The sequence below is a fragment of the Musca domestica genome, unplaced genomic scaffold (assembly GCF_030504385.1).
Source record: "Musca domestica strain aabys unplaced genomic scaffold, Musca_domestica.polishedcontigs.V.1.1 22, whole genome shotgun sequence".
Lineage (NCBI taxonomy): Eukaryota > Metazoa > Arthropoda > Insecta > Diptera > Muscidae > Musca > Musca domestica.
This window is the reverse complement of record NW_026712262.1, coordinates 10,031,668-10,057,872: the sequence shown is the minus strand read 5'-3', so window position 1 is coordinate 10,057,872 and position 26,205 is coordinate 10,031,668. Positions and strand designations below refer to the sequence as shown.

The 26,205-nt window shown below is 41.6% G+C and overlaps 2 protein-coding genes across 8 annotated transcripts in view; one reads left to right on the top strand and one right to left on the bottom strand.

Annotated features, from left to right (window-relative positions):
• Positions 1 to 25,175, bottom strand: part of LOC101897258 (protein unc-119 homolog) — a 200,389-nt gene extending 175,214 nt beyond the window's left edge. For 4 of the 5 annotated variants that reach the window (XM_059123060.1, XM_059123058.1, XM_059123059.1 and 1 more), the window contains exons 1-2: positions 24,640 to 25,175; positions 24,402 to 24,574 (exon numbers count right to left, since the gene is read on the bottom strand). In XM_059123060.1, the coding sequence (XP_058979043.1) occupies positions 24,402 to 24,574; positions 24,640 to 25,025 (559 nt within the window). In that variant the 5' untranslated portion in view covers positions 25,026 to 25,175. The remainder of the gene's footprint in view (positions 1 to 24,401; positions 24,575 to 24,639) is intronic. The other variant, XM_059123056.1, reaches the window with a different exon arrangement.
• LOC131802664 (uncharacterized) lies at positions 14,245 to 19,506 on the top strand. Of its 3 annotated transcripts, none has more exons than XM_059123054.1 (2): positions 14,245 to 16,183; positions 19,424 to 19,506. In XM_059123054.1, exon 1 carries the CDS (start codon positions 14,612 to 14,614, stop codon positions 15,710 to 15,712), a length of 1,101 nt encoding a protein of 366 aa, XP_058979037.1. In that variant the 5' UTR covers positions 14,245 to 14,611; the 3' UTR covers positions 15,713 to 16,183; positions 19,424 to 19,506. The 3 variants fall into 3 exon arrangements, with proteins under 3 accessions (XP_058979037.1, XP_058979038.1, XP_058979036.1); XM_059123055.1 differs by lacking the exon at positions 19,424 to 19,506 and having other exon boundaries at positions 14,245 to 15,912; positions 15,972 to 16,738; XM_059123053.1 differs by lacking the exon at positions 19,424 to 19,506 and having other exon boundaries at positions 14,245 to 15,912; positions 15,963 to 16,738.
• Positions 25,176 to 26,205: the final 1,030 nt, after the last annotated feature.

Below are 26,205 nucleotides of genomic sequence, written 5' to 3'. Positions count from 1 at the left end.
ATATCTGCTCGCCAAATATGAAGAAAACCTGAGGGCCAAAGATGAACAATTCGAAGAAAAACATCGTGTTCAGAAAGATCAATTGCGACATCTCAAAACGAAGTTAGAGAAAGTCAATGAAAAATTGGCTAACTCGGAAAGAGCGCGGCAAGTCTTGGAAGCTGAGAGAGATGACCTGTCCAAAAAACTGGCAAATGTAAAAGAGGAACATAATTCTGTGAAACTCAAACCAATTCGATGCTTGGATGAACATTTTGGGAAATGGAGATCCTCACATAAATTATTAAATAAATTCTCGCCGGCAAGTCCTCATTTTGAGGAACGGGAAGAAGAAGAACATTCTGGTGTCGTGTCAGCGCTGACATATAGAAAACCATTTCGGGAGGAACCTCTCAATTTATTAAAAAACAATCGATTCAATGGCAATGAGGACAACCGTTTTGTAAGAAAAGTAATATATAGTCTTATTGCAGAAGAGGAAAAAGAATAAAAGCCGCCACTCACAGAAGATCCAAAAATTTTCGAAGAATGTGATAAATTAGCAGGAAAAGAATGCATCGAAGAAGTAGAAAAAGCCAAAGAAATGTCTCTGGTTCCGGAGGTATATTACCAGAGAGAACTCAATTACAAACAACCAATAACCTTAAGAACGGAAGACGACAAAGCAGAGCGTACCATGGAGCCAATGGTAATCCTTTCCGACGTGAATGATGGCGGTCTGCATCAATGGAATATTAATGCGGTGTGGAGAATGAAGCCGGCAGATAAAGATGGCGGCATTAGCAAGAAGGACTGGACAAAGAAGTGGAGTCGTTTCCTGGAAGCAGTTACTTAATAGAATATTTAGATTGTTTGAGCATATATAGTTAGTTTCCTTTTCATATTTTTATATTTAAATATTTTATAGAATACATTTATTCAACTTTATAAAAATACAGTCCACTATTAACATACACATTTAAGGCGCCCGGGAGAATGTACAAAATACTTTGTACATACTTCTGAGTGCGATTGAGGCGCTGGGAAAATGTAGCAATAAAAAATATATGTTCTAAAATTAAATATTTCCCAGCCGCCATAAATTATCACATGTGAAGAATTCAGTGATCTTGTGCGCTGACGCATACGATAATGTGTGAGATAATAAAGGTTATGACCCACAGGCACAGATATCAATGCGCTCAGTAGATGCACAACACCGCTTGAATGAAATGACAAGCAGCCCTGCAATGTTCTCCATTCAATATTAGAATAGATAAGAATAATTGTGTGGCTGCGATTAGGTTAAGTTAGATAAGTTTCAGTAGCACTTAAGAAACATATTTTTTTTAAATAAAGTTAGAATTGAAATAGCACCCTAACGAAGCGGTCGTGTTTCTTTTCTCACAGAAAAAGGGATAGAGTTGACAATCGAAGAGGGAGATTGGACTCTATTCTACTTTACACTTTCTGCTTCCCCAACATCAGAAGGGTTGGGCAGTTCTCTGAAGTGACGGTTGATAAATTCTCTGAATTCTGGACAGTGAGCCTTACCGTGGTTAAGGAAAGTGCGACGTTCAGATATTATGAAATCGGCCTGCTTATAGAGACGATTATTGGGAGATGGTCTGAGCCAAGAGAAATGACGTGTTGCCAAGTCACGTCATTCATCAGACGGGGCGACACTATGGTTAAGTCTGCCAAACTGTGACACTCTCCTCATATTAGAGTGGTGCATCCACGTTTACCGTGCAGAATGTGGAGCAGTCAACCTGCTCTGCCAGCGCCGATCCCCTCTGGTCATTATACCGAAACAGATCTTTGCTAGATGACGTTCTGACAAACCGAGCAGAACCAAGGTCCGGGGTTTTCCTCAATCCCGGCACGGACCAATAAAATTCGATGCAAACATTCCGCAAAACGCTGCTCCCAATGCAGAAAAATAGACAAACACAAACATGTAAATACTGGGATGGCAGCCGCTGGCCGAAACTGGACTGTTGTTGTTTCGGGTCAATCCAGTGTCGTAGAACCCGCTGTCATGGGATTGGCATGGGTATTTGGGTAACACGCCGTAAAAAAAATTAAAGTTTCACTTAAAATCCGACGTACTCGATCGACGTTTCACCATACAATTCAAACACATATATTTATTGAATTATTTCAACATTTACAATTGAACAATTTTAACATTGACAATTAAGATTTTTTTTGCGTGTTAAAATGCGAATATTTTTAATTGAAAGAATTGGATAATTTTAAAAATCATCAATATTTACATTTACAACACAACAACAATATTTATTGTTGTTTTTGTTGTTGTTGTTGTTGTTGTAGCAGTTTTAACATGCTTCGTTGTTTGTATTCTGACTTATCCGGCTCTTCCTCAATGTCGAGGTTTAGGAATTCTGTTACCTTTATAGGTTGTAGCCAGAGATCCTCTGGACGGAGTTGGGTAGGTTTGGCTGGACAATTAAATAGGTGCAGCGTATTGTGCAGGCCTGTATCGCACGCTGGGCAGGCGTTCCGCACATCTTCGTCAATTCGTGCCCAATACGAATTGAGACGGCTACACCATGCTGAACGTAGTTGGGCCAAAACTACCCTGGTTTGTCCAGGCAGCCGACGTTCTTCAGCTGCAATGAATGGGGGGTGGACTCCGAGGATGGCACTCATACTGTAATTATTAACTACCTCTGCGACTGCATCAGTATGAATGCTATTCAGACCCGCTTGATAGGCTTCATGATCTAGGGGCTATCTCTTATGTCGCTGGAACTCACTCTCGCTAGATCATGCAGGTCCTTCCTGACACGCCTGGGTGGGGGTTTTTATCCACCATATAGTGGTTAGGGTGACTCCCACGATTACACCCAAGCAGGTACTGCAACGAAAGCATATGATTATGCTGACGTAAGGGACGTAAATGGTCCACAGGAGTCATGAGGAGGCACCCTGTTGCAGTTCTCAGGGCAGCATTCTGGCAGGTCTTAATACTTTTCCATTGCGTTGCACTCGTATTCACCGACCACACTGGAGCCGCATAGCTAACCACAGACCGACCTATCGCTTTATAAGAGGACCTTGTTCCTACTTTTCATTTTGGCCTTGAGGACCTTGTTCCTACTTTTCATTTTATCGAAATGAAATAGCTGTGGCTTGCGCGAAAGACTTGAACATGCTATCGAATGTGACTCCAGATTTCGTAAAGTCCTTTCGAAGGATCCTAAATCCATAGGAAGTATAAAACGGACTGACGGCACATGGACTGACTCTGGACTAGAGACTCTCAACACATACTTCCCCGGCTGTAATGACACGGCAAGCAATCGGCAAACCAATCAAGTACATCGTGATCATACGGCTAGAGACCAAAACTTGGCTGACAGAATTGTAAGCTTACCCAAAATTAAGTGAGCTAGAGACACATTCAAGCCTTTTAAATCTTCAGGACCAGACGGTATTATGAGCCAGCATGTCTCAGCATCAAAATCCCCAATACTGGGGGAGATTTTCAAAGCCTGTCTGTGTCTATCCTACATCGCACTCTATTCCTGTAAGAACTCCACAGGTAAAAGCTGGGGCCTCAAGCCACACATCATTAAATGGATGTATGAGTCAATCGTTCGCCCAATTCTAAACTATGGATATCTAGTATGGTGGCATTCTTTGAAGAAGTCAGCCTACTCACGACACATTAACAAAGTTCAAAGAGCCGCATCCCTACTAATAACGGGTGCTGTTAGGGGGAGAGGGAATGAATCGAGACGCAATGTTGTTGAGTGTTTGACGAGAATTGATTCTTTATTCAATAGAAAAACTAAATCTAGCCTTAACATCTAACGTAAAAATACACATATGCTTATTTACTAATGCACGCTGCCCCAAAATACATAATGCACTCCAAGCACACAATACGTTGCGGGAGAAACGAAACATACCTACTGTGTGATCGACCCTTTCTTATCTTCTATTTGTGGCTGTGCCATTTATTACATTATTTATTGCCGACCATAAACATAGCATATAGAAAGCACATGCATCTTAAGTGTTTTCTTTATTTAACTAATTTACATTCTTCGGAAAAGACAAATAAAAATGAGATAAGAATTTAAAGAAGTATATTAAACATACAAACTATGTATACTGTTAACACATACGTATCTACATACATATTTATATTTAAGTTTACACACATCCTTTTGCCCCACAAGTGGTAAAGGATTTGAATCGTAATACGCGTTCGTTTACACACATCCTTTTGCCCCACAAGTGGTAAAGGATTTTGATGGTAATACGCGTTCGTTAACACACCTCCTTTTACCCCACAAGTGGTAAAGGATTTGAATCGTAACACGCGATCGTTTACACACATTCTTTTACCCCACAAGTGGTAAAAGAGGTTGATCGTGATACGTGTCGTTAAACACAGCCTTCTGCCCCACAAGTGGTAAAGGACTCGGCAACATATATGCTTTTTTGTCAGACGTGATACACACGCATCTTGTACACACATTTCTTTGGAAAAAATTTAAACATCAACAATGGCATCGCTTCAGGACCTTATAGTCCAACAAGAAATAAGGGGCAGTAATTTCGAAAAATTCATAGCGAGAATTAGGAAGGCACCGCTTGAAAGAAGAACTGAGGAATTCTACATTGGCAAGCGTAAGGACCTGGAACAGCTTTGGCAGACGTTTGAATCGGCAGAAAACCAGATCCGCAAAGATCCATCATTGGCAGAGGATGATCCGTATATAGCTGAGAATCTGCACCAGGCCATAGGCGAAAAGTTCAATGCAACAACGGACTATATAAAGAAGCTGAAGTCTGCCAAGGTCAATCCAGATAAACCCGCAAAGGCAAGATCGCCAGAAAATGATTCAGAACCCCAAGCATCAGCCCAGGTTAAGGAACCTGCGTCGGCTCAAGTTGAGGGACTAGCCCGAAGGGTAAAGGCGAGAATGACAGCCCTCAGTCGCCTTCTGCAGAGTTTGGAAAATATAGAGACGGGACAGTCTCTATGTAATAAAAGAAGAGTCGATTACAGGCCTGTACGATGAAATTTGGCAACAGGTCGAGGATCCTTCGAGAATCGGGCTGAATAAAGACAACTACGATAGCCTAGAAGATGCGGTTCAAAGCAACTTGATAAGGCTGGCAATACTGAAAGAGAAATGCGGTGGCAATATAACAATCACACCTCAATTGGAAACTGACTTGGTAGCACACAGCTCACTTCCACTACCAAAGGTAACAATCCCTCAATTCAATGGGGATTGTCTGAAGTGGCGTCAGTTCTATGAACTCTTTCTGGAGATGGTGGACAAGCAGCATCTTCCTAATATCCAAAAGATGTGTTACTTAAAAACAAATTTGTCGGGCGAAGCTGGAAAACTCATAAGCCACTTATCCTTGACAGAGGACAACTACGCAATTACATGGATGTTGCTCCAAGAACGGTACAATAACAAACGAGTTCTTGTTTCAACATTGGTAGAACGTATTCTGAACCAGCCAACAGGAACCTCATCAACCGCTTCTATCAAAGCTTTGCATGATACGAGGGATTGTATGCTAGCCCTGAACAGCCTGGATATTGACACTTCGTCGTGGGACACGCTATTGATCCAATTGATTACGAAGAAGTTGGATCATGCGTTGTACATACGGTTTATGCAATCGTTAAAAAGACCGAAGGAGGTCCCTTCCATTAAAGAACTCTTTGCATTTTAGAATTTCAGTTTGAGTCGATGGAATCGATTGGGAAAGTGGCAACTGCTCACAAAGGTTCAAGCAAAGCTGTTTCGTCCATAACATCAATGGAGAATCACAGTAATTGCAAACTATGCAAAAATGGTCAACATCGTCTTTATCAGTGTAAGGAATTCTTGGCGATGTCGGAATCTGAAATACTCCAATGGGTACAACAACATAAAATGTGCGTGAACTGTTTTAAGGCTGATCATATAGCGAAAAATTGCACATCTGGTAACTGCAAGAAATGTAATAATAAACACAATACGTTGTTACATTTATCAAGGAGATCTCAATCATCATCAACGGGCTTAAATCAAACGTCAACCACAAGTAGCAATCATACACCAGTCAATACTGCTGTAACTTTCTTCGGCATCAGCAGAAGATCAGAAGAACGTAATTCTTGCCACTGCGAGAATCACCATAAAAGCTGCAAATGGTATGTCAGGCGAGTTCAGAGCTGTGCTTGATTCCGGTTCACAAGTAAATATTGTTACAGAACGGCTGATTAAAAGGTTATCAATTGCAACAACAGAGACCCCTTTGTCTATTGACGGAGTTGAAAAATCCAGAAGAAGGCTTATCATCGTGTGAACATGCAAATGTTGTATAACAATTCTGGATTTTCATCTTATTTGGAAGCATTTGTTTTACCAACGATTATACCTGCACAACCGAATCACGATTTGGACATATCTAACTGGCAGATTCCAACGAACTTTAAATTGGCGGATCAAAATTTTAATATTCAAGGAAAAATTGACATCCTACTCGGGGCGGAGTTTTATTTCAGCCTAATTCAACCGGGTACAATAAAACTGAATAATAATAAACCAATTCTGCAGAATACTGCGCTTGGCTGGATTGTAGGCGGCTTAATAAAACAATCATCAACGAACGTCACATCAGCAGCGCTAACATGTGCAATTTTCGGTAGTGAAACTTCACTGGCACAAGCAATTGAGAATTTATGGAAATTCGAAGAAGTAGCATCAACAGAAAGGGTAATGTTTCCGCTGGAAACCCGCTGCGAGTCTCATTATAATCCGCATGTCCAGACGGATCAGAACGGTCGATTCATTGTTAGTCTTCCTTTCCAAGAATCTCCAACAACATTGGGCAAATCTCATGCGATGGCGTATAACCGGTTCATGAGTCTTGAACGTCGGCTTCTTCAGAAGAATGATATCCGCATGCAATACATCAAAAAAATTGACGTGAATATAGTGTCAAACTCTAAATATTTCATTCCGCATCATTGTGTGCCTAAACCAGATAGTACCACGACAAAATTAAGGGTGGTATTTGATGCATCCGCGAAAACGTCATCGGGTCATTCGTTAAATGACTTAATATACACAGGACCAACTGTGCAAAGTGAACTGTTCTCTATCCTGCTACGGTTCCGATTACCAAAGTTTGTCTTCACAACTGACATGGAAAAAATGTATAGACAAATCTTAATTCACCCCGATGATCAGAAATATCACCTGATCATTTGGAGGGAAGATCCATCGCACCCAGTTAGCTATTACAAGCTCAATACTGTTACATATGGAACTCGTGCAGCACCGTACCTTGCCACAAAGTGTCTACAGAAAATCGCAGACGACAACTTGTGTCGCTATCCCCTTGGTTTAGAAATGCTAAAAGAGAACTTTTATATGGACGATGGTCTCGGTGGTTCTGATAGCTTAAACATAGCGATGGAGACACAAAAGGAATTGATAATAATTTTAAAAAAAGCACGGCTTCAACTTAAGAAAATGGTCGTCAAACAGTCCAAGATTGCTAAAGGATATACCTTATAGTGATAGGGAAGTCAATCTAGATTTTGATGAAAGCAAAACGATAAAGACTTTGGGACTATTTTGGATGCCTCAGGCCGACCGTTTTTGCGTGAAGGCAAATATTGATCATTGTCAAGTAATAACGAAACGATCAGTTACGTCTGAGCTAGCGAAACTCTTTGATCCACTTGGTCTGCTTGCACCAATTGTTGTAAAAGCAAAGATGTTTATCCAGCAGCTGTGGCAACTTGCATTAGGATGGGATGAACCATTACCCGAAAAACTTTGTGCTACCTGGAAAACATTTCGAAGCGAGTTGGAAGGTGTCAACAATTTCAAAATACCACGACATGTATTCGGTGGGCAGATTCCGGCGAAGGTGCAATTACATGTGTTTGCCGATGCGTCGGAGAAAGCGTTTGGCGCTGCTGTATACATTCGCTTTGTTACAAAGGATGGTCTCGTAGCTGTACGCCTGATCTGCGCTAAATCCAGAATTGCTCCGTTGAAACAGCAAACACTTCCTCGACTAGAGCAGCTGAACTGGGTAATAGAGTAAGGATTGACTTAAAGCTTCAAAGTCATCCCATGTTTCTATGGACCGACTCGGAAATTGTCCTTGCCTGGATAAAATCCCAGTCAACCTTATATAAGACATTTGTGGCAAATAGGGTGTCAGTCATTCAAACATTGTCATTACCAGAGCAATGGAAGCACGTTCCGTCAAAGGAGAATCCTGCTGACATGCTTTCTCGAGGCCTGCAACCAGTAGACCTATATAAGAGCCGATTATGGTTTCATGGTCCAGTTTTTCTTCACGGAAAAGAGGAGTTGTGGCCTGCTAAATGTCTTCCTCAAAATGCTCTTACAAATAACATGGAGCTAAAGGTTGCCGCTACGACTGCTATAGTAACCTCTGACATCCACTTTATAGATGGAATCGATCACAAAAATTCCTTCAGGAGACTACAAAGGATTGTGTCATACGTCCTCAGATTCATAAGAAATGCGCGGATGCAAAGGTCTCAGCGGCCCAGAAGTAAGGCCATTAACCCTGAGGAGTTAGATGACTCCCTCCGGTTAATTACTCATGCTATACAATCGGCATAATTCGCAACTGAAATAAAAGAGTTGAGAGCTGAGAAGCAAATTAGCAAACACAGCTCTCTATGCAGCCTGTCGCCGTACTTGGATGAAGAAGGTGTCCTTCGCGTAGGTGGAAGATTGGAACATTGTATGCTTCAACCGGAGGCAAAACATCCAATAATATTGCCATATAACGGTCCATTAGTAAAATTGTTTTTTACGACGATTCATGAAGAAAACAAACATTGTGGACCTCAAGCGCTGTTAAACACAATAGGACAACGATTTTGGCCAATCAGAGGGAAAATAACCAATTGCAATCTCAACAAGATTATTGGATCTACAGTATGGACCCAATTGCATCATCAAAATAGATGGATCTTCGCTACTACTGTCGATGTTGAATCTTCTATTGTATGCGGTACGGAGACAAATCTTATCATCTTCAAGAATGCCGGAATAATGGAGATGAGTTCCAACTGTGTCATGAAGAACCATTTTATTACCATACATGGACATTTTGATCCCTCAAACAGCATACACACTTCATATGTGAGATTAAAAGACATCCATTCTATAAGTCCACCAGAGGAAATAGAAAAGATTTTAACGCTCACGAACACTACTTCTTACAAGGTTCATCTGGAAGTATTGAATATACAACGGCAGTTGAATGAATCAACTCTTAAGCATTTGCCACAACTTATCCACTCCACCAGTCTTCACTATCATGCAGTTAGCTACACCTCGTTATGTTGCTGCATTATTATTCTGCTTGGTCCGCTGAGTTGGAGAATACATTTAAGGTTCAACAAACCAGCTCAATTTACACCTACTCCAGCTGTAAGAACTCACCAATCAGCAACAAATGGCTCCGTTTCTGCTTGAACACTGTCAACGCGGCGGAGAATGTTAACACATACGTATCTACATACATATTTATATTTAAGTCGTAGTTTATTTGTGACGTATTTACAGCTTTATTCTAGTTTGTTAATTCAGGATTTTCATGTAAGCCATTTATTCACGTTTATTTAGGTTCAATATTTAACAATTTCATTTATTCACTTTGTATTAATAATATTTGACCTAGTTTTACTTTATGCAAGTAATCAATTATGTTAAGAAATTATTTGTATAAAAGAATGAAAATAATAAAGAATTAATCAGTTGTCTTTTGTAAAGCGACCATAAACAATTTGGATTTATTTAATAATCATCGTCTTTCCTTCAAGTTTATGTGCTTGTAAGGAGAATTTTAAGGACTGTAAGTGTCAGTTCAAATTTATGTGTTTGAACTGAATACCACTAGGTCCGATTCATATTAACAACAACAACAAGTACAGTTTCTACAAAACTAAACAGGTGCCTTCAGGAGCACGCCTCAAACAGCACTAGATACTCTACTGGGCTTAAGTCCGCTGAGCATACATGTAGAGGAACAGGCATTCAGGAGTGCTCTTCGACTCAGAGAACTAAGCGAATGGCGCAGTCAACCCTTTGGACATTCTGCGATTCTAAGACGTGTAAGGAATGTGGGAGGGATAGCCTATGCAAGTGACTATATTTCACTAAGATTAAGCTTCTACCCACCTGACGCCTGGGTCCATAACAATCCAGCTGTTTTGAACTGCAGGGACGCCTTGGAAAACACTGGGTTGTCCATCAAGCTCTGTTGGGTTCCTGGCCATTACAACATCACAGGTAACGAGACTGCAGACGAATTGGTCAGGCTAGGATCCGAATCAACTACAATTGAAGTAGACAACTCGGTTAAACCACCACTGTGCCATTTCCTACAGGTCATTCACAGACATTACTCTGAGAGAATCCAACAAAATTGGCTGGACGAAATGGGATGCACCATCTCCAAAAGAATCTGGCCCACACTCTTAGAGAAGAGAACATGGTCGCTGATGTCATTGTCAAAACCTGATTTAAAACTTGTGGTGGGTATCATCACAGGTCATTGTAAGGTGAGGGCTATGAGCTCGAAATGGGACGGCGACGACATTGGCTACTGTAGGATCTGTCAAGTTGAAGAGGAAATCGAGACAGTCGAACACTTGCTCTGCCACTGCCCAGCACTCATTAATGTGAGACACAGACTAGTGGGAGAACTAGTGTCACATGATCTGTCTTCTTTTTCTAACACTGACCCTACAGTAATCCTTCAATTAGCCAGAAGATTCAAGTGGCTAAAGACGACACGGCAAACTCCTCAGCCTTAGATCACACTCTATAACTCTACCTCTTATCTTTACCTCTTCTATCGATCACTTTTTCCTCATTTCTTAACATTCTTCTAGGATGAACGCAATGCACTTATAGGTCTCCGAGTGGAGCGGTTGCCTTACCATATTACCGCGCGTCCTTTAACCAAACCTAACCTATCCAATGTTTCAATGTTGGTCGGAGGGTAGTATTCTCAACGTCCTCAAACAGCGTGGCATGGCTGACCGTATCAAAGGCCTTTGATAGGTCAAGAGCCACCACTACTCTTCTATGGCACGGCCTGTTCTAGTTGAGTCCTCGACTGATATGTGTGGATATGGCGTACAATGCTGTTGTAGTGCTATGTAGTGGACGGAAACCGTGTTGATAGTTAACAACTGAATAGCTTCCTCTGATACTGGGGAGGAGTAAAGCCTCGAGAGTCTTTGCTACTGGCGACAAAAACGAAATTGGCCTGTATGATTCACCTTTGCTGGCATCCTTGCCTGGCTTCAGTAGCGGGACCACCCTGCCCATTTTCCGGGCTTCGGGAACTATGTGGGTGGCTAACGGCAAGCTAAGGACTTTGGTTAGATACTCAACTTCCGGTGTATCCAGTTGCTTCGACATTGCCATTGATATTCCGTCCGGGCCCAACGCTTTAGATGACTTAGCGTCGGATGACATTCACAATATCACCCATCATAAACTGTGATGTACATCCTCGGCGGGAAGAGCTCTTATACGACGTAGTACTCTTCGCCCTGCCCTATCACTCTCGGGGTGCTCGACAAATTGGCGGTTAAAATGGCCAGCGCACCTCTTCGGATCAGTCACCGTTACGTCGTTAAATGTGACTGCTGTCCTATTATCCTTTTTGAGAGGGTTCGAGAGTGACTTTACCGCAACACTTCAGATGGTCTAGCCCTTTTTCCGCTTATGCTCCTATACCAACTAAAGGGATGCAAGTGTGACATATTTCTCTATTTATGCCATGGAGAGAAAACGCTCGTCATGTTGTGCCCTGTTTGATCAAACGCGTGACAGTACGTGACATCCAACCAAATGCTCGATGTCTCGACATGTCGGTCAGACTCAAACCCATCGTTATACAATGTAATGACCAATAAAAGGGGGTGTTGAATAGTGCGTCATACAAAATGTTCTATCAAAAAAAAAACAACAACAATTATGAAACAATTGCCAAAGAAAAAGATACACACGTGATGAAGGCAAAGCGCAATCGCTACCTGCTTTCCCGATATGTGAAAAAATATTTTTTTTTTTCTAATAAAGAATTTCTTGGCAATTACTAAAATATTAAAGGTACTTCTAATTGTCCACACAAAATGTTTACATTTCGTGGTTGTTGACAAAACAATCTAAAATGCTAAACCTTATTAAAAACAATAATCCCCTGAAAAATGTTCTTATTTTGGTTATAATTTCATAAATGTTTGGCTTCGGTAGTGAGGTGTAAATGAGAATGAGTGCTACTGTAATTCACGTAACAACACTATATACTTCCATTGTTCAATTCTGTGCAACTTCTGTTATTGAATGAGAGTCAAATCTCTGCCCACAAACTTTATTTTTAAAAGAACACTATGTGTAGATAGAAAATAGGCAAACAATATTTACCTCTTTTATATGATATATTATATATTTACCTCTTTTAAATTGGGATTATTCTATATATTTCATTTTTTCTATTCATTTGTTGATGTCTATGCACATTTTGTTATTGAACTCAATTTTATATTTACGCGGTGTTTGTTACTTCAAAATTACAGCACACACAAAAACACACCCTCGACGTCGAAAGTAACACACACACTCTCTCAATTTAAGCACACGTACACAAATGACACACAATTTGACGATGACACGGTTCGATGTCATCGTTGACACCCTGCATTAATTTAGAACACCATGCAAATATTCGAGTCAGCCATGCCACGACAATGGCACACATGAATCAAAATAGGGGATGTTGTTGGTTGTCACTGCCTATCAAATGCATAGCGCATGATTGAATAGACAAAGTCAGTGTGTCAAGAAAAGCATAATTCATACAATTCGTCTTGTGCAGGCCTTTAATACCAACCTTTTGACTTCCACTGTCAGTTCACTGACTCTGGGATCAGGGCAGTTCTCTAAATCGAAGGTTGGTGAACTCTCTGAACTCATTCCAGTGGGTTTTCCCATGGTTAAGGAAAGTGCGGCGTTCAGAGGTTATGAAATCGGGTGATCTGCCGATGGAGACAATTACCGTGAGATGGTCTAAGCCAAGAGAAATAACGGGTTGCCAAGTCACGTCATTTATCAGACCGGGTGACACAATGGTTAAATCTGGCGAACTGTGAAACTCTCCTCTTATTCGGGTGGGGGCATCCTCGTTTACCGTGCAAAATGTGGAGCAACCAATCTGCTCTGCCATCGCTGATCCCCTCTGGTCATTACCTAGGACCGAATGCCACAACTCATGGTGGGCATAAAAATCCCCTAGTACCAGGCGGTTATTGCCTTCCAACAATGGGCAAATACCTCGGTTCACAGATATTAATCGGCGGGATATACACATTAAGCACCTCTACATCGGCAGTTCCACAATTGACTGCTACCCCATGCACTCCGTGTATGGTTCACTAGAGACTAGCTCAGGAGAGATAGGTATGTATTGAACAGGATAGTGTAACAGTAACGCTAATCCCCTCCGGCCGATCATCGGAAGCCGATCATCGGAAGCATAGCTGGATGCTACCGGACGCGTCCACAGGTTGCGGATAGTGGGACGCCCAATAGATATATTGGGCAGCTGCGAATAAATAAGCAGTCGCGGACAACTCAGCGGTCTCCGGGGGGAGAGTCTCGGAACAAATATCCGAGTGCCCATGATCCCTGGTTACGACGAGGCGAACAACTGGCGCCTCAAAATACCCAGTGATCGGTGTTGGTCTACCGATAAATAAGACCCCCTAACGCTGGGGTGTTATGTAAACCGTGCCCATCAGTGTTCCTAGGTTTGCAGTCAGGGTTCCGACTGTATTCGTACGGTTGCCTCACTGATACCTGGGCGCCTCAGTGAGTAACAGGCTTAGTTGCCAAGTCCTTGCCATGGTAGGGAGGCTATGCCATGGTGGACCTCGTTTCCTCCAAGTCCGACTTTTCATATGGAGAAAGATAAAAAAACAATAAAAAAACAAAACAAACCCCCAACAACCACCAACGACACCATTGCTTCCAAGGAAGCAACGACCAAGGACCGGCCACAGGACATGAATACCAAATCGGGAGGGGACGACTCAATACTGAATTACAGTGACGTAATCCACGACAGTATTCTGCAACAAAATGAAGAGTTGTCTGCCCTCCTGGAAAAGACGAAAACGTTAAGACTCAGCCAGGGAAGTGTTCCTTCGGGCTTTAGTAACGACTCACCACTCTCTGATGAGGAACTTGACATAACGGTCATTTCCTCGTCTCAAAGTGGTGAGTCATCACAAAAGACCGCTAAGAACACTCCTAACGAGACTTGCGTGGAGTCCCAAATCCAGGAGGGTTCATCGTCGGTAACCTCCGATGCTAAAAGCCTCGATCGGCAAGATACCATCCTTGTAGGCACTGGCAGGAAATCTACCAGTAACCCTACCTCTCACGATGGTGTCGAACCGAAGGAGGCGAAAGCAAGGCGGGATTATAAAAGGTCAATAAATTATTGCAAAAAATTTATTGGCCGAGACCCCGCGCACATAACGGAGAGAGAGAGGATTCTGATCAAGATGAACCTCAAGGTAATTGCTAAGTTTGAGAAGAACCACCCGCACTTACCAAGTTGTTCTCTTAATCAGATACTCCTAACTCTCCCACCACCTAACATCAACAGTAGGGCAAACTCTTCCATAGTTCAACCCACTGTTGAGAACCCTGCAGAGGTCAGCAAGTCCACCACCGACAGCAAGGCCACTCCGGCTGTTGTCCACGCGGTGACACCTAATGCTGGACCTGCTGGGTCATCTACCCCAAAATGCAGGGACAGGAAGGTCAAGAAGCCGGAACCTGTGATAGCTGCAGCCTCGACAGTTCCAACGGAGGCCGACACCCCTTCACGCTCGGCGTTGAAGAGGGGCCGGTCTACGGAGGAACCACACCCTGAGGCCAAGAAGGTATCTAAGGCCCCGGCTTCTCGGCCTTTACCTACAACTTCCACTTCGTCTGTCAGCAAGTCGCTTGTGACCAAACCACCCCCAACAGGCCCTTCAAGCTCCAAGCCTGATAAGGCCCACAAAGGAGAGGTCAAGTCACAAACGGCAGGCCAAGCAGGACGAAAGAGGAAGTACTCCCAGACGATCTACCCGGATAATCTCCGAGTAGCAATCATTGACAGGGCTGAACCGGAAGGTAAAATCAGCGATAGTCGATGGCTGCTATTCGAAGATCGACTGAGGGAGCTTGTCTTTACGGGAGAGGGTGACCCACGAAGGATGCAGTTTGGCAGCGCCACCCTTTACAGAGGCGCGAAAGTCATGTGCTGCGAAAACCAGGAATCTAAGGATTACCTAGTCACCGCAGTATCTGGCTTCCGTGACCTATGGCAAGGATGCGATCTGGCGGCTGTATCCTTAAAGGACATCCCCTGCCGTAGAGTATTGACAGCATGGGTGCCACCACCATCTGTGGATCCGGCACGCATCCTGACAATACTAGGCAAGCAAAACCCCAACCTCAAAACAGACAGCTGGCGTCTTGTCAGTTCTACCACTGAGGGAGGGGGCCTGGTCATCAAAGTATCCATGGATAAGGATGGCCAGGAGTATCTTCAAGCTCGTGGGGGAAAATTGCACTTCGGCGCCGGGTGGATCCGCTTCCGGCTAACGCATTAGGAGGAAGGAAGCAGCAGCTACTCAATATCATGCAGATTAATCTGCATCACTGCAAAGCAGCTGCTGCTGAACTCCTCCTATCCCTCACGAGATCTGAAGTTGACATAGCCCTAATCCAGGAACCCTATACATACAATAATAGGGTAACTGGGTTAGGGAGTGGGCAGTATGTCACTTACGCGGTCTCCAATGGTGATAAGGTAAGGACGTGTATTGTTGCCAAAAAGAATTTAAATCTTATCTTCCTTAGCAACTACAGTGGAGGAGACGTCACGGTAGCGAGAATGGAATGCAAATCCGGGAGGGTTCTCTTTTTCATTTCTCTCTACCTACCGTATGAGCGACCTGACCCACCCGGCCACGAGGTAGAGGAGCTGCTCGACGATCTGGTCAACAACGGGCACATAATTATAGGTTGTGATGCCAACGCACACCACTTCCAATGGGGCAGTACGAATACTAACGTCAGAGGTGAGTCGATTTTTGATTTTATTTTGAAATATAACCTTAAAATATGTAATAGGGGCAACGATGCAACATTTCTAGTCAAAGACAGGGCTGAGGTCATTGATCTCACCCTTACTAACAAGGATGAATCTCTCATACTAGATTGGAAAGTTTCTCTCGAATGCTCATTCTCAGACCATCGAAAGATAAATTTCAAAATACTGGTGGAGGGTATTCATCAAAAACCTCATAGAAACCCAAGAAAGGCAAATTGGGACAAATTTACGGAGCTGGCTATACCCTGGCTTCACCGTTTCGACAACATGGTCTTAATCTCAACCCTCGATATAGACAACTCCGTAAATGCGATAACTAGTGCCTTAATTGGGTGTTATGAAAAAGTCTGTCCACTAACCCACCCGGGAAAGAAATGTCAACCTGTTTGGTGGTCAAAACATTTAGCCAATTTAAGGAGGGATAGTAGACGACTGTACAATAGGGCCAACAAGACCAAACATAGTACGGACTGGGATGCCTACAAAGCATCCTTCAACAAGTACAACAGTGAGATCAAGAAGGCCAAGCGCTTATCTTGGGTATGCTTTACTGAGTCGATTGAAAGTGTCAACGAAGCCTCCAGATTTCCTAAAGTCCTTTCGAAGGACCCTAAATCCATCGGAAGTATAAAACGGACTGACGGCACATGGACTGACTCTGGACTAGAGACTCTTAACCTGCTAGCCAACACGCATTTCCCCGGCTGTATTGACGCGACAAGCAATCGGCAAACCGATCAAGTACATCATGATCATACAACTAGGGACCAAGACTTGGCTGACAGAATAGTAAGTTTACCCAAAATCAAGTGGGCCATAGATACATTCAAACCTTTTAAATCTCCAGGACCAGATGGTGTTATTCCTGCTATGCTCCAAAGTGTCTCAGCGGTAATATCACCAGTACTGAGTGAGATTTTCAAAGCTTGTCTGCGTCTATCCTACATCCCGGAATCATGGAGGGAAGTCACAGTCACTTACATCCCCAAAGCGGGGAAACCTAGTCACTCACTTCCCAAGGACTACAGACCGATAAGTCTCTCATCCTTCCTATTGAAAACCTTGGAAAGGCTGATAGACACAGAGATCAGATCTCTAATACCCCAAACCGCCATCAGCACTGCTCAACATGCCTATATGAAAGGCAAATCTGTTGAGACAGCGCAACATGATGTCGTAGGGTACATAGAGAAGAACATGAATGGCTCCTTATTCACATTGGCTGCCTTCCTCGACATTGAGGGAGCTTTCAACAACGTCACGTTGGAATCCATTCATGAGTCACTATCAAAACTTAATTTGCCACAACTCCTCATAGACTGGGTTGATAACATGCTTAGCAGCAGAATCATCAACTCGAGCATTGGGGAAACATCTGTCAGGAAATCGGTCACTAGGGGCACGCCACAAGGGGGCGTCTTATCACCGTTACTCTGGCTTTTGGTTATTAACAACATACTTATAGATCTAGAGGTAACAGGGACGAAAGTAGTCGCATACGCTGATGATGTCGTCCTACTAATTGCCGGGAAATTCCCGCAAACAATCTCGGACCTAATGCAAGGAGCTCTAGTCACTCTATCACGGTGGGCGCGTCACAACGGGCTAGGCGTGAACCCAGCAAAGACAGAGCTCGTACTTTTCACTAAGAAGCGTAAATATCCGTTATTTACACTACCAAGACTAGATGGAGTCACTCTAAACCTCTCACCAGAGGCCAAATACCTTGGTACAATCCTTGACCGACAATTAAGTTGGAAGAGGAATATTGAGGAACGAGCCAAAAGAGGTTTTATCGCACTCTATTCTTGCAAGAACTCCATAGGTAAAAGCTGGGGCCTCAAACCATACATCATTAAATGGTTGTATGAGTCAATCGTTCGCCCCATTCTAACCTATGGATCTCTAGTATGGTGGCATTCACTAAAGAAGCCAACTTACTCACGCAACATTAACAAAGTCCAAAGAGCCGCATCCTTACTAATAACGGGTGCCTTTAGGAGCACGCCTCAAGCTGCGCTAGATACTCTACTGGGTTTAAGCCCGCTGGCCATACATGTAGAGGAACTGGCATTCAGGTGTGCTCTTCGGCTCAGGGAATTAGGTGAATGGCGTAGTCAACCATTTGGTCACTCTACGATTCTAAGGCGTGTAAGGACTGTGGGAGAGATAGCCTATGCAAGTGATTATATTTCACCACGATTAAGCTTCTGCCCACCTGAAATACACATACCTGACAGAGAAGCCTGGTCCCAAAACAGCCCACCTTTCCGCGGCATATCTGTATATACCGACGGCTCAAAGATGGAATGCGGTACGGGAGCAGGTGTCTTCTGTGACACCCTTAATATCCGTGAATCCTACAAGCTCAGAAACAACTGTAGCGTTTTTCAGGCAGAAATCCTGGCGGTCAAAAAGGCCATAGACCTGCTAGTCACGAGGAACATAGAGGTCGGAAGTCCGGTGACTATATATGTCGATAGTCAGGCGGCACTGAAAGCACTAAATTCCTTTACTATCAAGTCTAGGGCTGTTTTAAGCTGCAGAGAAGCCTTGGAACACTCTGGGTTGTCAATCAAGCTTTGTTGGGTTCCCGGCCATTACAATATCACAGGTAACGAAACTGCAGATGAATTGGCCAGGCTAGGATCCGAATCAACTACAATAGAAATAGATAATTCGGTCAAACCACCACTGTGCCACTTCCTACAGATCGTTCGCAAACACTACCAGGAAAAGACACAACAAAAATGGCTGGATGAAACGGGATGTACCATCTCCAAAAGAATCTGGCCTGTGCTCTCAGAGAAGAGAACAAGATCGCTGATGTCATTGTCTAAACCAGATTTAAAACTTGTGGTGGGCATCATCACAGGTCACTGTAAGGTGAGGGCTATGACCTCAAAATGGGACAGCGATGATATTGATTACTGCAGGATCTGTCAAGATGAAGAAGAAATTGAGACAATCGAACACTTGCTCTGCCACTGCCCAGCGCTCATTAACGTGAGACATAAACTAGTGGGAGAACTAGTGTCACGTGATTTGTCCTCTTTTTCTACCACGGACCCTGCAGTGATCCTTCAATTAGCCAGAAGGTTCTAGTGGCTAAAGACGACACGGCAAACTCAGCCGTAGACTACGTACTATCTATTTCCTACTGTCAATTCTTATACTTTCTCTATCTTTCGCTCTAACTCTTTCCTAGGATGAACACAATGGACCTATAGGTCTCCGAGTGGAGCAGTTGCTAAATGCAGCTGCGCGTCCTTTAACCTAACCTAACCTAACGCTAATCCCCACCTCCACTTCTATTGCGATCTTTCCTCAATACGTTGTAACCATTTCAACGCCGTAAGCTACAATTTTCATTGAGCTTGGTTTCCTGCACCGCTGCGATCTTAATATTCCTCCGATTCATAAAATCCACTATCTCATCAATTTTACCTCGGAGTCCGTTGCAATTGAATTGCAAGAATGATGCAATGTCCGAAATCGGAGAAACAACATGTGGCGTTAGGTGCTGTTCTGAAGACTGCGGTGGAGTTCCATACACCTACAACGACTCGGAATTTGACGACGAGGTGGACTCACTGGATAATACGTTGGTACAGCACGATGCAACATAGTCCCTATCGCTATAGTCTCGCAACCGGGTTAAACCAGAACAGTTCCTAAAATCCACCCATCCTCCGCATCCATTACTTCGCACTGAGACTGATCTATGGTGGGTGATGTTTTGGCAAACCGTACAGAACCATGTTCCGGGGTTTTTCTCAAGCCCGGCACGGATCAAAGAATCCGGAGCAAGCATTCCGGGATGTGCTGCTCCCAATACAAAAAAAATAAACAAACACGAACATGTATACACTGGGTTGGCAGCCGCTGGCCGAAACTGGAGTGTTGTTGTTTCGGGTCAATCCGGTGTCGTAGAACCCGCTGCTGTGGGACTGTTATTACTTGATTAGTTGTTCTTATTGTTCTGTTTCCGTTTTCTGACTCCATTCAATCTGGTTCTGCCTCTAAATCCAGTCTCGAAAAGGATACAACCTGTGGATTGTGTAGATGAGTAGGTTTAGCTGGACAGCGAAATAGGTGCAACGTGTCATGTGGGCCTGTGCCACAAGCTGGGCAGATGTTCTGCACACCGCTGTTAATCCGGGCCCAGTAGGAATTTAGGCGGCTGCACCATCCGGATCGTAATTGAGCCAAAACTACTCGGGTTTGTCGGCGCAACTCTCGTTCTTCAGCTGAGACGGAAGGGGGATGATCTCCTAGCACAGTATTCACTCTATATCCTTGAATACTCTTCAGTCCCGCTTGATAGGTCTGTGGATCTAGAGGCTGTCTAGATCATGAAGGTTTTTCCTAACGTGCCTGGGCAGAGGTTGACTATCTACAAGATGGTGATTCGGATGGCTTTGTCTATAACACCCAGGTAGGTATTGCATTGACAGCACTGCGTAGCACTAACATTGGAGGACCACACCGGAGCCGCATAGTTTACCACAGACCGTCCTATCGCGTTGTAAGAGGCCAACAAGGTTTCCTTATCAGCTCCCCAAGTACTGCCGGCCAGATAGCTGTGGTATGCGCGGACGACTTAAAGTGGCTATCGACCGATCGGAAATGTCATCAATAATGGGTCCGGACGCCACGAGCGTACAGTCATCTACGTACGTTGTAATCCGTCTGGAGGGCCGGGAATGTCAGAAAGGTAGAGGTTATACTGTTCAGAAGATATCACCCCACCTTGAGGAACTCCCCGTTTAACTCTCCGGATGCTCGACATCTTGTTTCTGAATTCCACGTGCGACTGGCGTCTACACATGTAGTTTACTATCCAACGTTTCAAACTTGGCCGAAGGGCGGTGCGCTCAACGTCCTCGAACAATGTGGCATGATCGAATGTATCGAAGGCTTTTGATAAATCAAGTGCCACCATAACTGTTCTATCGCACGGCCTGTTCTGCTTGAGACCTCTGCTGACATGCGTGGAAATGGCGTGTAATTAGTGTGTAGATTTAATTTAATTAAGGGCTGGCGTATTAGTGGGAGATGAATATTTTTGTACGCTGCGTCGAAATTTAGATAACTGGTATTTATATGAATCTTACCTCTACGTACGCGCGTACGAAATTTCAAAGTTAAACAAGTTTAACATTTGCAATCTCTTTCAATGTGTGTTGAAAAAAATTAAATGTTTGTTACAGAAAAGTGTAATAATTGGACGCGTTTTAAAAATTATCAATTAATTAACAACGTAATATGTTAGCATATTTAAGATAAGAAACTGGCGTATTTGGGTAGTGCATACGTATAAAATATTGGGGAAGTTGAACGTTTGTGTACGCTTCGTCGAGTTTTAGGTTACGCTTTTAATTATGTTGAGAAGGTAGGCATGTACATTCGAACGAAACGCAAGCGTTTTGGTAAGGCCCTGCATCATAACTATTAATCACATAAAAAATTAAATGTTCTAAAAATAAAATCTAACTCATATCTTGTTTGCACAATTGTGTCAAATCATAGACAATATGTTAACAGTGAGAAAAAAAACGTTGAGCGCCCCATTTAAGATTGGCCTGACATTTTTAAGCGGTATTTCACCCACGAATAAGTAAAAAAGCAGTTCGGCCGGGCCGAACTTTGAATACCCTCCACCATTTAGAACAAATTTGAAAATTTTCGAAAAAGATAACATTCGCCAAAATTCTGTTTACATTTTCAAAATACCGAATATAGCTATTATATTAGGGCCTGTACGACGTGTCACAAGCCATTGCCACCTTCAAATTCGAAACTTGAAATAAACGGCAAATAATGTAGCCAAAATCATCAAAATACCGTACATAGGAAGGTACCGTTATATAGGAGCTATATGAAGACCTGGACCTGCATAGACAATTTTCTGTCACAGCCTGTAGCTTCCATTACGAACTTCAAACACCAAATTTGAAACAATTCCGGTGAATAATGTTGCTAAAATCATCAAAATACCGAATATAGGGAGGTACCGTTATATGGGGGCTATACGAAGACGTCGACTTGCACGGACAATTTTCTGTCTCAGGCTGTTGTATTCATTTCGAACTTCAAATGCCAAATATGAAACAATTCCGGTGAGTAATGTCGCTAAAATCATCAAAATACCGAATATCGGGGGATACCGTTATATGGGGGCTATATGAAAACGTGGACCCACATGGCCCATATACGAACTTAACCTGCCTACTGGAAAAATAGACATGTGTGCCAAATTTTAGCCTTCTATCTCAATTCGTTCGAAAAATAGCATGATTACAACAGACAGACAGGCGGACATGGCTAAATCGTCTTAGAATTTTACGCTGATCAAGAATATATATATATATACTTTGTTGGGTCTAAGATCAATATTTCGATGTGTTACGAGTTACAAACGGAATGACAAAATGAATATACCCTCCATAGTATGGTGGAGGGTATAAAAAAATTACTTTGCAGTAATAAGGTTAAAATACCTACCAGATATAAAAATTTCAGAGTGATCCGAGCATAGCCCCCGAAACACAACTTGCTCCCAAATTTCTTAAATTATCCCTAATATTTTGTAAATATTTTATCAATATATATAGAGTCACAGTTACTGCGCTCATTTCATCGCTAGGGACAAAGTAACACGAATTTCATATTATTTTTGCATGCTATATGGTGATATTTTTGAAATTTGCGAATAAAATTTGCTCACGGGACTATGGCCACACTATAAAAAAAGCAATATAATTAATTTCGAGGCCTAAATGAGGATTGCACTCAGCTCGCGTAAATAAACTGAATATTCTTTCTCATTATCCTAATTACAACATAAATCTTTTCGGGGGTAAATCCATATGTAACGAGATATATGGTTCCAAAGTTACCGGATAAAAGAAAAAATAATTCAAAATGCAGTACATCTCGAGACATGGGGTTTCAACGTTCCCCAAGTACCTTATTTATATTTCGTTATTTTAAAGCCGATTACTGAAACATAAATTATTACCATAGAAAATGTGGAACATACCGCAGTGTAGAAAATCTCAAGCCCTGAATGTGTTTTTAAAAAGAAGATTGGATCTAAAAATATCTACTTCAATCAGTCAAATTAAAACATTTTTTTTTTTTCAAACTTTGGAACAATGGATTTATTGTCATTATACTCAGGATAAAAAACATGATGCATGATCTCCAAATTCCAAATCCCAATATTTTATTCACATGATTCTTAAATAACTTTAAAAATGAAGAAAATAAAAATCAGACAAACTTTTGTAACCTGAGTTGATGCGAAAACTTCTTAAATCGAACCGATCTAAAAACGTGTTTTCATTATAAGCAAAAATATTTATGGAATCATAATGACAGACAACGCCTAAATTTCCTGAGTACATAAGTTAAAAAATTTTTTACAACAAATTCCTTCTGGAGATGTCTTCAACACTAATGTTCTCTTCCTGAACCTACTATTTTATGGTCTGCTCCACAACTGCAAGAACATAAAAGATTTTACTGTTATTTTTTCGATATTATAAAGGAAATTCAGTTATCGTAGAAAAACCTTTCTTGCAGTTCTGCAAAAGACCATAAGCGATCTAACGTCTAATTTATTTTAATTTACACTTTCACCCTCGAATAGATTCAACGTAATCCTGGTATAGCTATAACTCTCGGATCGGCCTGAAATTTATACCTCGATCACTTGATTGCAATAGTCGTAATCGGTCGTAATCTGTTCTTTAAACGGTTTTCAGAATATAAGTATAAAATGAAAGCTTAAGAAAACCTATCCAAATATGTAGAATTTTATTGAAGAACAACATTCTCTTTAAAACAGTAAGGGTGAGCAGCTTGGCATAATGACTAGGCATATTAATGTCAAATTTTAGGCATATTAATGTCAAATTATAATGGGAAGATAGATAAGATAATATCCTCGGAACTACAAGAAATATCGACACATGTAGCATAATTTTGAAAGGGCATATCACTCCATAATGGAGCATAGCCCCTAAACTCAACGTGCTTCAATTTCAATTGATATTTCTTCTATATTTCACATGAAATTTTAATTTGTTACCACTTATGGTTTCGGAAGACGTTTCTGCGAGTGCAGCTGTAAGCATCCTTCGGACAATTCATTAGAAATTAAATTAGAATCTACATACCCAGATCAGGTGGAAGATTAGGAAATTCGTATATATGTTCACAACTGTTTTTCGAGTATGGTATACAATATCCAAATTCAAAATCGAATGTCTTTAATAAGCGGTCACGGAAGAAGTGTCTTTCTATCATCCGAAAATTATTAACAGGTCGACTTCCAACAGTAAATTCCACACTGAGAGCGAAAATGTTAAATTTAATTTCAAATCTGGAATAATTTTCATAAAGTAATGTACGTACGTTGCGCCAACAGTTATCAAATTTAGAAACGCTGGTGTAAACTGATATCGCACATATCGCCCAGCGTTAGGATCGGCTGTTTCCTCAATTGTCAAATCTTCTGTGGCACTCAGCAATTTCTCCAGGTTTGCATCGGCAATGCACTGCTCACTTGGGGGTTTCGCTATTTCAAATAGAACTGCTCCACTTTCGAGATCTCTAATCTTAAAACGTGTAAAGTCAATTTCGTAGATATTTGCACTTGGAGAACATAGATAGTCCTCGCTGATTTTATTAAGTCTTAGAACATCATCGGGTGTTATTGTGCATAGTGCTTTCTCATTGTCAACAGTGACTGAGATATTGTTCGACGGTAGCGAATTCAATTGTTTTCCAACAATGCTCATTTTTTATTTAATAGAGTCTTTTCTGAAGCTCCAGAGGCAGGCCTTACTTAAAAATTTTATACTCTTTTATTTGTCCTTTTTTTGTTCTACTTGCATCCATACAAAATATTTTAGTTAAGGGTGCAAGTGCGCATGTCGATTTTCTATTTATCGATTATTTTCTTATAATTTATCTCGCAACAAGGACGATAAGATAAGAAGTTATTGATTCGATATATTTTTGTTACAAACATACGTCATTTGCAAATATTTTTTGACAAACGGTCTGTACCACAATGAAAAGTACAAACATACATTAAGACCCGTTCTTATATCTTTCATTTATAGTCCACTTTTGTTATCCCTTATTTTAGGAAAGATGTTAAAAGTTGACATTATCAGGTTCTTATAATTTGACATTAATATGCCCTTATAATTTGACATTAATATGCAAAGCTTTTTATGCACCCTCACCATTACTTCTACATCTACTCATACTATACCAATATTAGAATGAAAATTGATTTTATTATCAAATATCTGTTTTTTCCATTGTGTTAATTAATCGAAGATCTCTACTTTTAATTTATATGAACAATAGAATGAATCTATATAACAGCGTTACTAAAATTCGACGCAGCGTACACAAACATTCAACTTCCCCACTATGGTAAAATTTTTTGTGCGTCCGGATTACCCAAATACTCAATACAATACGTTGTAAAAGTTGATAACATTCTAAATTTTCCCAATTTCTATATTTTCTAATTAAAAACAGTCACATTTTTTATATTACTTTTTTCTATTTTCGACGCACAAAAATATGTGTACTTTATCCTTTACTTTTTCTAAAGTAAGGGATAACAAAACAGGGCTTTAAAGAAAATATATAAAAAATTGACCTATTTTTTATTTTAAAATCTGCCACTTTTCATACATAAGTATTCTAGATATGATTTTTTTTAATGACAAAGTCGAGTTCATCAAGATATGTTGGCCATATTCAATTTAGCAAATGACTCTAAATCTATTATTTTGCAATGGTATACGGCATGGTAGAAGAATATAGGTAGGCACATCGACTCAGCTTCTGGGACAACGAACTGTCAAACTAATTTTGGAATTTAAAATGATAAATGAAAACCATCTTCCTAAAGCAGCACTAAAACAAGTGTATGCATTGGAAGCAATGTAGTTGTTG

Bases quoted from the DNA above. Each gene is read 5' to 3' on its own strand.
- LOC131802664 (XM_059123054.1), top strand. From the start codon at position 14,612: ATGAACCTCAAGGTAATTGCTAAGTTTGAGAAGAACCACCCGCACTTA.